The sequence below is a fragment of the Eleginops maclovinus genome, chromosome 15 (assembly GCF_036324505.1).
Source record: "Eleginops maclovinus isolate JMC-PN-2008 ecotype Puerto Natales chromosome 15, JC_Emac_rtc_rv5, whole genome shotgun sequence".
Classification (NCBI taxonomy): domain Eukaryota; kingdom Metazoa; phylum Chordata; class Actinopteri; order Perciformes; family Eleginopidae; genus Eleginops; species Eleginops maclovinus.
Genome location: NC_086363.1, coordinates 8396236 through 8412917, shown reverse-complemented (window position 1 = coordinate 8412917; position 16682 = coordinate 8396236). Strand labels below are relative to the sequence as shown.

At 41.9% G+C, this 16682-nt stretch overlaps 1 protein-coding gene across 4 annotated transcripts in view; it reads right to left on the bottom strand.

Annotated features, from left to right (window-relative positions):
- utrn (utrophin) overlaps positions 1 to 16682 on the bottom strand; it is a 164863-nt gene that overhangs the window by 20598 nt on the left and 127583 nt on the right. For all 4 annotated transcript variants that reach the window (XM_063901509.1, XM_063901510.1, XM_063901507.1 and 1 more), the window contains 6 exons: positions 14070 to 14271; positions 13327 to 13412; positions 11821 to 11978; positions 7835 to 8001; positions 5428 to 5539; positions 1499 to 1635 (listed from right to left, as the gene is read on the bottom strand). In XM_063901509.1, the coding sequence (XP_063757579.1) occupies positions 1499 to 1635; positions 5428 to 5539; positions 7835 to 8001; positions 11821 to 11978; positions 13327 to 13412; positions 14070 to 14271 (862 nt within the window). The remainder of the gene's footprint in view (positions 1 to 1498; positions 1636 to 5427; positions 5540 to 7834; positions 8002 to 11820; positions 11979 to 13326; positions 13413 to 14069; positions 14272 to 16682) is intronic.

The following is a 16682-nucleotide window of genomic DNA, read 5'->3' as shown; positions in this document are numbered from 1 at the left end:
TCTCCCGTCTCTTAAATCATATTTTGAAAAGATCCTTGCTTTCGCCACAATTCTTCCTCATTTTGGAGGCATTTATCAGACAGGCCTCTCTGCAGGAGTCATTTTTCAAAGAGGAAGGAAAGTGAGAGTGGAGAAAAGTGACAGGTGGGGGTGGGGACAGCTAAGGATGGGAGGGATGAAAGAAGAGGTGCAATCCATCTGAGAGGTGACCGTGTGCAACTGGATGTCGGGGAGAATCTATTGCAAGTGTTCAGGTGAGTCATTACGAAACATCTTTGAGTTTTCTGGTGCGCACAAGATGCAAAACTACATTGGTCAAAAGTAATAGAGCCTGAGCGACAAAATGTCCGACAGGCAGGGGAGAAGGAGAGAGATTGATGGATAAAATGTGGAATAAAAAAGAGTGACTGTCTCTGAGCACACGGGGCAGGCGGGCCGGTATTCGAAAGGGCAACAACTCAGACACACACTCCTAAGGGGGGGACGAGAAGCCCACCGGAGGTGCCTGCATAATGCGTGCCGAGTTAAACGGGCCCTACAGGGGGATTTACGGCTGGAAGGAGCAGGGCATAAATCAGGCGCAGTCATCGGGCCAGGTGCTGAGGACAGAAGATCTACAGTGCAGCCACGGCGCCTGGTAATGACCGGCGGACAGGTATATAAACACATGGAGTGGGAAATGAACGCTCCCAACACACTGCGGCACAGGTGTGGATATTTATGGCAGAAATTTAGGAGCGCTGTATGACTGTTACATATTAAAAGTCAGTCATGGGGGGTATTGTGTGTTGTGTGGTCCTTGGGAAGTTTAGTCAAGTCAGAGAAAATGAATATTTAAGTTGTTATTAGTCAAGTAATCGGCTCTAGGACTTACAATGGGTCAAAATTTCCAGAGTTACAATGGGAGCAGGGAGATTGAGAAACTTAAGAGCCATTCTGAGCCGGGAGGTCATAATGGAGGTGGAGGAGCATTTGTCAGGATATGTCAGACTCAGCAGCAGTCATTTTGACCACTCATATTAAATATGTCTCTAATTTGTCCCTGAATGTTATTGATGTGTAATTCTTAATCAATGAAGTAATAACTAAGAACACAGTTCGAGCACTTTGTCACAATCAGCCCTGCTTTTATAGACAAGTAAAAGTAAAAATGTTTATTTTCCAAGTTATAATTCTGTAATGTTTAGCGACCTGTTTAGTTGCCAACAATGTGTCACGGGCAAGTAAGAGCTCCATTGTCACACTGATTTAGCTCATATCTTGTTTACGGTTTTGATTTATATCCCTTTTGTTACTAAAAACCCCCACCTGTTCATTCACAAACCAGCTACATTACTGATGACAACGTCTCTTTAACTTGGAGTTTAAGTGACTTCACAACAGCTGACAGGTGGATTCTGTTTCAGTCAGTCAGCCTGTACATAAAGACTTTTATTGTACTTTGGCCAATCTGATCTGAGCTCTGTTCTGTTTGATTTAACACTGAAGTGTTACTTACGTTTCCATGTTGTCGCCCTCTAGAACCGTCTGCACTGGAAGGTAACCCAGCCGTGGATGTTTGGCAAAGTACTTCTTCGAGCGGAATTTGTTCTTCAGCACTTTGGTGAAATCACGCATGTCCTCACCTGATGTCGTCTGCAGCAGTAGAGACACAGAGAGAGACAGACAGACAGAGGTTGTGTGTTATTTATTGCCATGTGTGAGCAATGTGTGTGTCCTTCATCTCTTGTGCAAACATCAGCAGCATATGCAGTTGTGTGAAATAGAATGCATTCTGTTAATTAGACACTTAGCAAAGGTTTTCCTCCTGCAGAAGCGGTTTCTGCTTTGCAAGCAAACAACAAATTACCACAACAGTCTGACCGAAGGGGGGGGGGGGGATTTCTTAGCAGAGGATTCAGACAACCACCACTGAACACACCACAAATTAATTTTACTCCAACAGTCGACAGATGTGTAAATAAACCTACAATTGAGTTCACATTGCTTGGCGACTAATCCGTGCCATTTAAGATGCTAGTGTGCGCACACTAAAGGCAATTATAGAACCATTATACTAAAGCGGCAGGATAATTTGTGTGCGTCATATGTCTAATTGTCTTTATATAAGCTCCTTCATGTGTGGTTTAACAGACACATTTTTTATCCTTTCAAGATTTTTTTTTTTTTTGCCTTTAAAAAATAATGACATTGTGGAAACAATAGGTAAGGATGAGAAATGGAGGAATGTGTAACAAAAGACCCAAGCTGGAAACAAATTGGAGATGTTGACATTTGATGTTGTGTGCGTCAGCAGCTCCCTGACGGAGTGTGACAGGAAAAACACATCAGACACAGTTGAATCCAAACAACATCTCCACTTAGCAAAGGAAAAAACACAGAAATTACAGCAATCAATACAGCAGAGTAGCACATTCAGCTCCTTCAATACCACAGAGGAATCCCACTGGAACTATGAAAATGCGACACACATAAAAATAAAACCCGAATAAAAAAAGCAATATCGTGGCCATAAAGTACACTGCACGACAAAGACGTGAGAACAAATCTTATGAAATGACCGCACTGAGTCTCACTAAAGCCACTATCAGTCTTTAACTCTGCAAAATCAGTTTTTTGTAGAGTCATTATTCAATACGGGGTTGAACATTTCAAAGGCGTAAAACTGCAACACAATTTGGTTTGAGCGTGGGGAGACGGGTAAATACAATTATATATGAATCTGATATTTTTAGACGGAAAGAGAGAGGAACACAAGTGTATATTACAGTTGAACTAAAGGATTCAAAATGACCCTATAAGTTGTTCCAGATGAGTTTAATTTGATTTTCCTCTGGCTGGTACTGCAAATTTGGATCTTGAATAAACCAAACAGGTGCTGGTTTTGAGTATTTTCCTACCGGTGTTCACTATTTGGCAGGTTAATAAAGCTCTTACTTGGACATGCAGTGTATATTAAGTGACATTACAGCTACATTATTCAGCAGAATTCAATTGAAAGCTTTTGAAGGGCTTTCTTGCTTTTGTTTAAAGCCATTCCAGTATTGACCTCACTTTACTGTATGCTCAAGGGCATTGTTCAAACAGAACATGAGCTTTTGCACCCGTCTACCGTGTTTGGCATCTGCAAAGCAAGCTGTCCTCAACAATCTGTGGGTGTTTGGTGCCACTTATTGCTCCCTTTAGCCTTGTTTGTGCTGAAAAGCCTGCGGACAGTATGCTGCTGTCACAGTCAATCCTCAACGTAGCGACAGTGATCAGTTTGGATTGCTTTCTGGCAGACACTGAGCATACCTTAAAGGCTGGTGATTAGTTGGAATATTAATTTAATCAGTGCTTAAAATCCTTTGTCTTCAGTGTGTCACAGGACTGTTTACAGCTTCCAGGCAGCTGTCACCATGAGCCTCTGTTTTCTGCTACACTGATTATCGTCTCTCTGGTGTTGTTTTTCTTCATTTTTAATGTTGAAACACCAAATCAAATATTCATTCACCAGGATCATAAGGAGGAATACAAACAACAAGAAAACATAATGAAATTAAACGTTAGGACATGTTCTTATAAACATTACTTCAGAGTAAAGTTGATGTGGGCTGTCATATCTGTTTCTTAAGCATGGGCTTTAAGTTCATGAACTCTTTTAAACAAAGTCTGATTTGCTTCTTATCTCTAAGAAAATGCAATAATGCCCTTATAATAAGGCTTTTAATATATACACTAATAATGTATGAATACCTAATCAACTGGCTGGGCCACAGAAAAGGTTGAACATAGATTAGATGTGGGACAACAAAGTGAGATAAAGGTCTAGGGGTATTTTGAATCCTCTTTGAACTCAGAGTTTTTTCCATCCTTTATGGTAGAACTCTAAACTCCTGAGTGACTAACACAACCTTAAGCTTATTAATAATCTTAAACCAATATTTTAAGTCTTTGTTGTTGCAGCCAAAAGGTTTTTTCAAAGTCGTGGCCCGGCAGCTGCTGGGCTTCTTTGCTCAGGGAAGAATGATCACTACTCCCTCCAGCTACTCTCCCAGAGTCAATATCTATCCCATTTGCAAAATTGAAAAAGCAAATTAAAAGACAGAAATGAAAAAACTTCTCCACTCCAGTCACTCAAAGTTTGACATTAAGCAAAATTGAAATGAGTTGGCCCACAAGTGTGCAATCCTAATTGAGAAGAAGGGCAATGTTCAATTTCCCCAAGCTCCCGCCTTTCTAATATTCTTCTCTCTGTGTAGTAGTAAAGTGAAATATTGCTTTCTGGCAGTGATTCTAAAAAAGACCTCAGAGAGCCACGAACATTTTACCATTTGTTCATGAAAATTCAAATTAGGCCAGGGGTCCGTCGGGAGGCTTGATTGTGGAACAAGTTGCAGAAATCAACTGCGAGGGGAAATAGGACATAGAGACGGAAGTAATGTCAACTCGCATTAACCACAGAGAGGGGAGAAACATCTCTGGCAATACCTTAAATGAAACGCTTTAACAAAAACTCTACAAAGCTAAATGGTTCTCAGTTTTGGGCACTTTCACTAATTCAATCTTTATTTTTTGCCATGTTTTAGGAGCGTTTTGGGTCAGTTTCTGGTAGAAGTCCAGTTTAAGATGTATGAGTTTGAAGACTCAGACTCCCAAAATGCTACACAGCACCATGAAATATAACGCCTGCAGAGTTAACAAAAAGTCAGAGACAGGCTTTTAAATGCTACAAGTACTGCTTTCGTGCTACAAAATAGTCTTCTAGGAATAATCACTTGTAAATATTTAATTTTTCTGTACAAACGACCATCCAGTGTCTCAGTATGCAAGTCATCTAAAGGATTATTTTTTTTGTTGCTACATCCCTCTGCGTTGGCACCCAAATTGCAGCAATGCAGTGATTCCAATGAAATAAAAATGTTTTAGATTCATATTGACTCTCATGGTCTATCAATCAAATATTTGTTACCTGTTCGACGCTTTGATCCAAAGTTAGACAATTAAACACCAGCATTAGTTCAAGATGAATCAAATACACTGTTGCCCACAAAGCTGGAATCATTTTTGTTTTCCGACATATTTCTCTTTTTGTTTGAAAAATATTGATCATCAGGCTTTTGAGAAGATATACACAGTATATCAATAATAAATCACATTCTCACAATCATTTCATGAGAAGAGGAAACAAATATTTTATTCCAACTTTATGGGCAACAGTGTATGAGTTGGTAGAAATGTGTTGAGGTAGGTGTTAATGTGTGCCTTCATAAAATGGATGAGCAAAGTGAGGGAACATGGTTAAATGACATATGAGATACATTCTATTAAACCCATCTGTGTGTGTGTGTGTGTGTGTGTGTGTGTGTGTGTGTGTGTGTGTGTGTGTGTGTGTGTGTGTGTGTGTGTGTGTGTGTGTGTGTGTGTGTGTGTGTGTTTCTATCTTACCGGTGTGCAGTACTCCACCATGGGGTAGTTGAGCTTGTGGCCCTTGGCTGTGCGCCCAGAAAAGAAGCAGCACTGACACACGTCGTAGTTGAAATGCTTCAGACTGCGATACCTGGATAGAGAGAGAGGAGTGCAAAGAGGGGAAGGTGAAAAGTGAGATGACGGAAGTAGTGTGCGTTCACGTTCATGTCCTCAAAGTGTGTGTGTGTGTGTGTGTGTGTGTGTGTGTGTGTGTGTGTGTGTGTGTGTGTGTGTGTGTGTGTGTGTGTGTGTGTGTGTGTGTGTGTGTGTGTGTGTGTGCCGCACATATGTCACCCTTCATCGTGAATCATCTCCAGGCTACACTGAGGCTTCATGGAGAGCTGTCTATTTCCCCTGTCACTCTTTCACACAATCCTCCACATGTATACGTTCACACACAAACACACACCATTCCCAATCTGCTGGCGGTGTGATAGACAGTTGGATTTCCACCAAAACACAACAACGTGACAACCACTGTCAGGATGTTGTCCACAGCAGCAGTTGTAGCCAGAAGGCCATTTAACAGCTCAATTGAGACAGGAGCCATTCTCAAATAATAGCCTACATCTTTTTTCTAACTCTCCTCTCCAGCTCTCCCAAGGTTAGCTGACTGATGAGCTGCGGGAGACGGCCACATATCAAAAGAATGCAACAGCGCACACGACACTGCCGAGTCAAATGCACCATTATATACTGACATGCAGCATATTACTATGAGGAGGGGGCGTTAACTCACCTTCACAGCTTAAGGTGCTCAGAAGACCTTTAATTAATGAGTTTATACACTAACAACTTTGGATAACAGGGGGACATGCACTGTCTGGTCTTCTAAGGAGAAAGTGATTTTTATTAAGCTCCCGAGCAAGATTGTAGAACACATTACTTTACAAATAAAGTAATAAAGATACTGTATGGTCAGTAGTGGTTGATATGGGAATAACAAAAGAAGCAATAACACCAATAGCTGAAACAACTGATGGAATGACATTATAATAAACTCAGGCAGATGGGATCTATGTACATGGTTGACTAACAGGTAAATTGAACATGTTATGTGACATTATTTATACTTAAAAGTCAACATCACACTTAAACACAATTATGTTCATACCTTTCTCAAATGATGTTCTAATTTCCTTTTTTTTTGATGAGCTCAGCTTTTTCCAAATACCCTATGGCAACTGAAGAAGTAGTCACAAGGTTTCTAAGTCACTGAATTAAATAGCAATAAGATGCCATGATCAAGCAGATATTAAGACAGAACTAGGGGAATAAAACCATAAACAAATGATGGTTTAAATCTAATTTAGACTATCAGTACTACAAAATGTAATATTCACAACACCATGACAGTTTATTGTGAAACGGGCCTCTTGTGGGAACAGCTATTGCATTTTAAGTATTATTGGCTGATCATTGAAAGTGAGGAAAGCCGTGGTTACGTATGCTCAAGACAAGTTTGCTTCAAAACACAGGAACTGGAGCATGCTAAACGTGGCTTGATGACTTGTTAACTATCCCAACAATATCAGGTGGCTGAGTTCAAACAATGTAAACATATATCTGCTGACACATCGTCCTTTAAATTCAGAGTTCTTTGAGCATCCCGTGTACCATGCTAGTTTGAAACCTCCTGCTTCTTGCAAGAGGAAAAATGAAATCTACAAAATGCCTGCTACGCATTTTCCTTCCTCTTTCTCGTTCGTGCGCTCTGCCTTTCTCCTTCCTCCGTCGCTCCCTCTCATCGATCAATGCCAGAACTTGGCAGACGCATGCTTCATCAAATGTCTGACTGTATTTCTCTTGCTGCTGGCAAAGCAAGGAACCTGAAGGGGACAATCCAGCAACCCTACTTCACTTGGGATAATGTAACACGTATAACCAGGCCCGGAAAAAGCTTATCGCTGCAAAACTGGTAAGTGAAAGAAAGATTTTTTTTTGATAAATGGACTATAGCTGTTGAACAGCAACGCGCATGTTTCGCTACCTGTTGTTACGATAAGATCAGAAAATCAGCTATGGTGTGTGTATATGTGTGTGTGAGGGTCCTGCAGGGTATCAGAGGGGGGTCTGCTATAGATTAATGCCAGCCAAACAGCTCTTTGTGAACTTTCTGAATGTGGCAGTGTGTTTGTGTGTGTGAGCATATTGCTGTCTTTGTCAGTAAGTGTGTGTGTTTCCTTGCAATCCACGGATGGTATTTAGCCAGTGGTGTATCAGCTGTTGACATTTAGTTAAATGCCTGCCCTCCAGAGCAGATCTGCCCTTTACGCTCAACCTCGAGAGAACAACACAGAACACCGCCACATTTTGCCTTTGTGTGTGAGGGTCAGTTATATGCAAACTCTTTATTTTGTGTGAGTGTGTATGTGTGTGTGCTTACCTGAAGCCAACAATAGGACACTCCTTGCAGATGTTGCACTTGGCCTGATGCTTCGCCGTCTCTGCGGCTGCCACTCTGTGCAGGACAGGAAGCCACACCATGGACTGCGGCTCCAGACGCATCCAGTCCACGAACTGCCTGGGCTCCAGCTCCACCTTATTGGTCACCTGGGCGTAAAAGTGGTGAGGGACATTCAAATCATAAAGTTCAGAAACCATGTGAAATATTAAGTTTCTGGGCTTTCAAGGTTGGTAAACTTTAAAAGCACTTTGTCGAATGATTGGAAAACATGCTCAACTAATTCTCATAAATGGAGAGCAGGCTGTATATCCTTGCTTGTTACTGGAAAACTAATAAAGATGTAGACACATTTAAGATGACCATTCCCTCAGGCACATTTCAGCCTCGAGTTGTGGACCACGACTAAATAACTTTTTACGAGCTCCTTATTCATGTTTATTGGTTGAAATATCAAACAATAAATATAGATTGATTACACCCACACTGTCGTACACACCCATATCTTTGCTGTAAGCTAACAGCTATAATGCTCTGAGCAAGCCGCTTTTGAAAAACACCCTCAAACTCCTTCTCCTGACTGCGGCTCTAAACTTTTGAATGTGTTATATTTTATATAACCTGCACTAGCGCAGTGATACATCTATTGATTTAAATACTCTCGGTGTGAAATAATATATTTGCTTCTCCAAGAACAACGAGCTAAAAATCAACATTTGTCCCTTTCAAAATCAACCAGAAGAAACATTACAGGAAAAAAATATATTTCAGAAGAACACTTGTTTGATAACAGATTATAATGAGCCCGTTGGAAAAGCAAACGCAGGGTGAGAAGCTTTGACATGGCCGCTGTTACCGCTAAACAAATCAAAGACGACCTTTCCATCAACACTGACACACAAAAAGGGCAGCAAATGCAGCAACGGGCAGAATACATTTCACACAGGGAGAGAGAATAATCAAAAGGAAGAGAGTAGGAGTGTGTGTGTGTGTGTGTGTGTGTGTGTGTGTGTGTGTGTGTGTGTGTGTGTGTGTGTGTGTGTGTGTGTGTGTGTGTGTGTGTGTGTGTGTGTGTGTGTGTGTGTGTGTGTGTGTGTTCCCTGATCCCTTCCCAAGGCTTATGCCGGCAAGATTTTAAGTTTCCCAATTTTATTAGCATATCTTGCTAAAAATAAATTCAAGCAACAAAACACACGAACAATAAGAGCATTCCAACCTGAAAATTGGCATAAGGGATTGGATTTTTTAATCAACATTTGATGCGGTTCTCAAAAGCAACATTCAACAGTGAGCTTTGGTGTGTGGTGAAGCACAAAGTGTTCACAGCAACAAAGGTCAAATACCAAAAACTGAATACCTTAAATATTTACTCAATAAAAAAAGTTTATCTTTGAACATTTGCTGACCACAGAAAGTTTTTTCACAGGGAAATTCTTGCAAAGCTGCCTATGTTTAGACATTTGAGAAGTTTTAGTTAAGAAAACTGAGGTTTATATTCCTGAAAGTAAGGTATCAAAGAGCTTTTGTATTGGTTCTTAAATTCACCTGGGTAAATGCATTTCAGACGAACGGGATCATAGATTATTTTCAATGAATCTACATTTCTAACCTTTAAACCATAAAAGAAGTGTGGTTCTCTGAGAAGGTGTTAGGGCGAACTGTAAGAAAGCTTCTGGTTCACAAATGAGAACGCTGCCAATTAAACTTTCACACTGCTGCTGACAACTCAAATCATCTTTACATCCTTCACCCTTCCAGTTAACCTTCCCCTGCGTAATCAGAGCACCTCTCCCTCTCTGCTTTATCTATATGCTAGTGTCATCTTCGCCTCCCATCGGGCAATCTTACGGCAGAGTTACGGCTCCTATAGATTAATTACTGCAGACGGGAGATGGCTGAAAGGATGTCCCGATGGAGGGAAGGATGGATAAGTGAAGGAGAAGGACAAAGGAAGAGTCAAAGAGCCGTATTTATGGCGGCGCAACTCATTCATCACAGGCACATTAAACCAAATGGACTGGGTGACTGCAGTGTCACCGGCAGGGCAGACCGACACACAGGTGGCACAGCGCTTCACTTGTGTGTGTGTCGTGTTTCCACCTGCCAACTTGGTTTGATTGTTGAATGATTAATGAGCAACTGGACTACAGCTGGCATGGCAATACATGATCAAGTCTGTGAGCAATTAGTGTGTGTACATGCTCACCTCTCCATGTGCGTGTGTGTATTAATATGTCACAAAGAGGGTAAATCATTTGAAGGAAGTGTGCTTTTTTTTTCATTATCTTTGGTGAAAAAGAAAAGAGAGATAAGGTTTAAAACTGCATCACTTTGCTATTTTAGGAGGCGCAGAGCAGCAGATCAGGGAAATTTATAGCTTCCTAATTTTAATGTTTGGCTCCCGTTTATGGCTGCTAAAGCATGTGCCAGGACAGGGAGAGGGGGAAACAGTGATCCTAGGGGGATAAAGGCATCATTAAATGCCAGTGATGTCCAGAGATAAACCAAGGAAAGTGGTTAGCTGGCTGCTGTAAAATACTAGAGGACAGCCAGTAGAAAACTCGGGGCCATTTGAGGCTTCACGGTTGGTCAGCAGAGCTTAAATATTGAATCACTTTTACAGGATTGAGAGAAGCAGGTGTTAGATGGCTGGAAGATGTGGAGGAGACTGGGGTGCTTAACGACAATTAGCTCTGGGACGATGCACCAAAACTTAATCTCTTTTAGCACTGACTAAATGCCAAGAACTATTATCTGGAATGTTACTCTAGATATAGAGAGCACTTTGACCAACCTTCTGTGACTCTCAAACCTTTACACTTGTATGAAGCTAGACAAACCATGGGTACATTTAGAAGCCGATGCAGGAATGTTGGCAGAGACGGCTCCCGCTCTTTTATGGCACAGTGGAAAAGCCTGACAATAAACCCCATCTTCTGAGGCTCATAATGTTCTGCTCTTTGAATGCTGTATCAAGTAGGTGTTGCTTCATGTCACAGACTGGTTCACAGAGTGTGACAAGAAGGAGTCCATGCAAGAAATCGTCTCTGGATTATTGTGGAATATAAGCCATGCCGTATTTAAGCTGCAACAGATGGCTGTCACCAGTTTGGTTTGTATCAGATACAAAACTGTAACTCCTGCCTGAATAGGCTGTACCACCCAGATGCAGACGGATGTGCCACTTTAATTTGGCTTTATGAAAAATATGTGGGGCATTTCAGGAAGAGCTGTTTTAGTTTAGACTGTGACTATTTAGGATTAGATTTTATAATACAGTAGGTCAGTCACAATTTTCAAAGCCCAAGGTGAACACTTCAAATTGCAACAGTGCCAAAATCCCCCAAAACTCAGTTTACTCAGCAGAGGGCTGTGAAAAATACAAAGCGGTAACCTGTGTGAGGCTGGAAGCAGTCGTTTCTGTTGGCTTTTTTAAAATGTTTCAATTATTAAAATAGTTGCAGCTTAATTATATTTTAAATATTATATATTTAAAGTTTTTTTGCAATCTACGGTAAGATATTTGTCCTTACTTATTAATGAGTAGATTTTCATCATCATATCTGAAATGGACTCTTTTTTACTGATAGTAGGTTCATAATTATGTCTTAATAATTAATTAATAATTAAAGAGAAGCATTCCTTCTTATGTGGGTTGTGCCTGCATAACTTTTTTTCTAACCATTTGCCAATACCTCTTCGCGATGCACGTATCTCATTGGGTTTTACGACCATTAAGTCTTGTGTCCAAATATTTCTCCCATGTGTATAGGTACAATGACATGTATGCAGTATGCAGTCAGAGCATATATGCGTGTGTGTGTGTGTGTGTGTGTGTGTGTGTGTGTGTGTGTGTGTGTGTGTGTGTGTGTGTGTGTGTGTGTGTGTGTGTGTGTGTGTGTCTGTGTGTGTGTGTGTGTGTCTGTGTCTGTGTCTGTGTCTGTGTCTGTGTCTGTGTGTGAACCTACGTGCTGGAAGCAGCTGCGGACACTAGGTTCGATGTTGGAGCCTCCGAAAGCGGCCACCTCCCCAAGCTGCCTCGGGACTTGGATGGCTTCGTGAAGCAGCAGACCGAGCTGCCTCTGGTCACACGTGTCACCTGCCGATGCCACCTGCCTGAAGAGATCTGAGGGGGAAGGGAGGAGGAGGATAAGAGAGAGCGGGATGTTAAGAGAAAGATAGAGGTAGAGATAGAATCAAACACCTGTGTTACATATTTAAAATAAAAGACATGGGTATAAATAGATTCAGAGGGAGAAATTGTGACAGTGTAGCACGGAGTGGGAGTGTTAGTGTCGGTGGGAGGTGGAAGGGAGGAATTCAGGGAATAGTTGCATTTGTTATCTTTCTGTCTACTTCTTTCTTGCTTTTTCTCCACTAATCTCTCTCTTCCTGCCTCCAACTCTCCGCCACATTCTCCCAGAGACTGAAATAGCTGTACAGGATATGGATGCCTGCCTAGTGACACAGGCTCGGTCGGTGAAGACGTTGTATTTGAGACGAAGTTATAGAACATATTCAGAGCTCATGCACCAACTGAGCAAAGTGAGCCGTTAGGGTAATCTGGAGAAAGAGAGGAGGAGGGCATGACAGGTCTTTCTGCTCAGTTGACTTTGATCTCTATGTGAGGCTGGCCTGGATGCCAGCTCCTGGAAAGTATGTAGGGTAAACACCAGAAAGGATGTGTGTGAGTGACCTGCCTCCTACACACACCTCTTGCATCACCTTACTGTTCTCCAAGTCAGTATTTTCTGCCACAGGATAACATTTGACATACGTAACTGTCATAGAGAAAGTATTGAATGGCAGCACGCCTGGTTAGGTGTGTGTGTGTGTGTGTGTGTGTGTGTGTGTGTGTGTGTGTGTGTGTGTGTAGCTACGTGCATGGGACTGACAGCAAATGAGACTCCAAAAGACTAAAGCAGGAACGATGCAATCAAGCGTGCTTGATACCCTTCTCAGGCTAATAGAAACTGCCAGTGGAACGAATAGGCTCAGGGATGCCAAGGCAAGAGAAAGGAAGGAGAAAGAGGAAGAGGGAAGAAGGATGAAGCACCGAAGTAAGTAAGATAAGTCCGAAGACAAAGCAATGTTGGAAGGATGAACAATGGTGTGAGCAGTGACAGCAGTGGAAGATAGACAGGGAGAGATACAGCAGCCGAAACAAAGAGCAGGAAGCCAGAATGACAGTCTCTTCCCAGTGCAGCAAGCCTTTATTCACGCTCACTAATCCTCGAAAATAAATCAGAACTGAAAATTAAATAAAGAATAGGGGAAATGCGTAGGAGGTCTCTCATGCAATTACACGACCCGTTCTTCAGCTCCTCTCTATCTCTCTTTATCTGGGAGTCTGATTAATACAGCTGGGAATGCAGCCGTGCTCCAGCAGTATGGGATGGACTTGCTGCAGACTGGCCTGCATAGGGACAGCAAGTGTACATCAGCAGATATATTACCGACTCGTTGGCACTCACATTTGTATTTCTCCTCCAGGTGTCCCTTAGAGAGAGAGAGCAAACCTATCTTCATCGACAGGACGCGGATCTTCCCACTGCGACCACTGAAGGGACCACACACACACACACATAATTATTGTGGATAAATGTCTGTGTATAAACAAAATGTTTATGTGCATTCAGGTCAGATCTGAATTAGACGCAACAGCAGTGACAGAAAATCGCTTTCAAAGAGATTAATGTTCAAGTGTGTATGTGCGCTCCAGTCATGGGAATATTATGGCTTTCATAAGCATATGAACACACAAGTGATTATACAGTGTGTTCCTGCTCTGTAGGCAAGTGCAGAATGGTTTTGAGCATATGCGTATGCATGTTTTGTCTGAGAAAGAAAGGGCACTGTGTAACAGCCATTGCTATGCCAACTGAGGCACTTGCTGCTCAATGCCAGAACATGTTGAGCTAAAGAATATGCGAGTATAACACAATCATTATGCACTGATGACACAAATGCAGACAGATTTGAGAATTAAAGAGTATAGTATCAGTTCTGAAACTTTCAGCCAATCTGGTTCAAGAAAATCTAACCCCTGTATTTTGTGGCATATGTGACATTCATTAAGTACATTTGCAAAATGCGAGGACGCAGGTGGCAACATGCACAACTCACAGGTGTTTTCATAATCTGTGACAAATTCATAAAACAAAGGAGGCCCATTCCTAATCCCCTCTTTTAAACTGGAAACAGGTGGCATACGTACGTGTCGTAAACATTGAGCAGCCAGTTGAGACACATGTCAACGCAGAGTGGCACGTTGACCAGGTCTTTGTGCTCCTGCTCCAGCCCGTCGTAGATGGACGTCAGGCAGTTGATGACCTCAGGGACGGACAGCAGCTGATTGTTGTTGGTAAGCTTGTGCTGCTCGAAGGTGCTCTGGGCCACGCTGAGGTCCAACAGGTCAACTGCAGCAGAGCAAGAGGGGAACAGTAGGCAGGAAATAGATGGAGTAGGAGAGAAACAATGATGAGAGAGAAATAATGAGGATGGGAAGAAAAGTGAGAGTTAAGAACAGAGAAGAGTGGAGAAAGGTTAACAAGAACAGATAGAGGGAACAAAGGGGTGACAGCCAGAGGGTTGGAAAAAACGGGAGTTAAAGCCATTAGTAACCTTTCAGAATTGTACAATGAGCTTTACACAGTGGCTCGGATTTTCCTTCAAAGGCCAAATCTCAACAAAAATGGCACAGTCTATTCCGAGTGGCACAGACTGATATTTGAACGAAAATAGTACAAAACAACTAACTGCGAATAGGTGAAAAGGAGATGAGACAGAACAGACAGATCATTTCTGTGAAATTTTAATATGAGACAGAGACATGTGAACGGAAAAGACAAACGACTTATAAATGTCAGTCTGAGAGCAGTCTAATTCCTTCTGATCCAATTGTATTGCCTGCATCCTCAATAACTTAATAAGACATCTTAATAAGAAAAAAGGATTGTATTTATATCAATATGTCAATTATCCTGCTACTATCTTTTATACTGTAGCTATCAATCATCTTAAAAGTAAGAGAAAGGGGATAAAGATGGAGAATATTTAACAGAGCAGCCTCATTCTGTCCTTTGAGACGACACTATCAAACAAAGCTGCATTACAAAGCTGAGTGTGGGATCAAATTAGTTTAAGTAATAATTTCGCCCTGCAGCAAATATGCTTACCCGGTATTTACTTCTTCCAGAGAGTTGAATAGGAAGATCAATACTACCCTCAGATCTGTTTATTTACTTTGAGACCGTTCCTTGCAGTCGGTTAGCTTAACATAGTACATAGACGGGAAACTAGAGAGAGAAGTTAGCCTGGTTTGGAGCAAAAGATATCATCCTGCCTGTAGAGTAGTTAGCTTATTAACACGCTATGGCTCAGTTGTGTCTGCAAGAAAACAAAAAAGCATATTTCTTAAATATTGAACTCTTTCCTTAAGACAACAGTTTTGATAAATGTGGATTTAGAACTTAGTATACATTTGGGACAGCATGTTTTTACAGGCTTATTAAGGGAATGCTCAGATCCGTATGGGACTGTTAGTTCATCATTTAGTCAAGGTCCACTGAAAACACCAACCAGATAACCCCCATCGTTGTTCAAAACACGTAGACAAGTGCGTAGACAAATACACAGTGTGTTCTCTGTGCTACGGGTGTTGAACATGCTCAAAATAAAGGCTACTACATATTGGATATAGATCATAACTAGTAAGTTAGACCTAACCCATATGTATTCTATGTTCAGGGATCTGATTACTAATTGCATCCAACAAATACTTAAACGGGATGTGAAAAATGTTTCCAGATATATTAGAGAGGGAAAGAATGGTCTCTTGCTCTGTATGCATCTCTTCCTCTGACCCTTTTCCAGAAACCGTTTAAGCTCCCCCTCCTACAGCCAGCCTCCTGCTCACCTCTTCCCCTCACTAAAGTCTCCTCATTTTCCCTGTTGCATTCTGCCTCTAAGCCCCCCCGCTCCTTGCCTTATGTTACGCCCTGTTCCCCAGACAGCACTAATGACTGGGGTGTATCCACGTGGAGCGGGCACAGCAAGGCAGCCATGCTGTCAGAAAGAGACACTTTATTTCTCTCTAGCTTCCTCACTCTACACGCAGATATGAAGCTTTGAAATATGAGAGGCACATTATAGGAAGGCTATGCAAGCTCATTTGTGCTTCACCAGCCCCCCGGCATAAACTTTACCTAATTAGACGTTTTATAGTATCCCCGTCATGTGTGTTTGTGTGTGTGTGGTATTCCCTCACACTCAAAGGCATGCACAAACACAGAGGCCCACACAAAGGTCTCCGAGCAATAATTCCACTTGAATCCACGCTAATAAGTAATAACTACTGATCCTTCTGCTGTGCATGTGTGTGTGTTTGTGTGTGTGCATGTTTTGCGCTTTAGTAATCTATTGGATGAAATTGAATTGCAGTGCCCCAAGTGGAAATCACTCTGGCTAATGCATTCTCATCACAAACACGCGCATGCGATCAGAGAGCCAATATGAGATAGCGAACCAAAACGCCTGAATCATTGAAACTCATTAACAAACACAATGACACACTTTGATGCCCACACAGGCCTGTGCTGCACACGCACCCACACGAGGCACGGTGTTCTTCCTCTGTTCGTTTCAAACATGCAAACGGGGCAAACTTCCTACAAGCAGCGGGATGTAACATCTTCAGCGTGTGTTGTTATTATAATGTCAACAGCTGGATAATATTAAGTACCTGCTGATATGCTGGTTGAAACACGGTAAAGAGCGATGTAAATGCACCTGCAGTGTGTGTGTGTGTGTGTGTGTGTGTGTGTACACC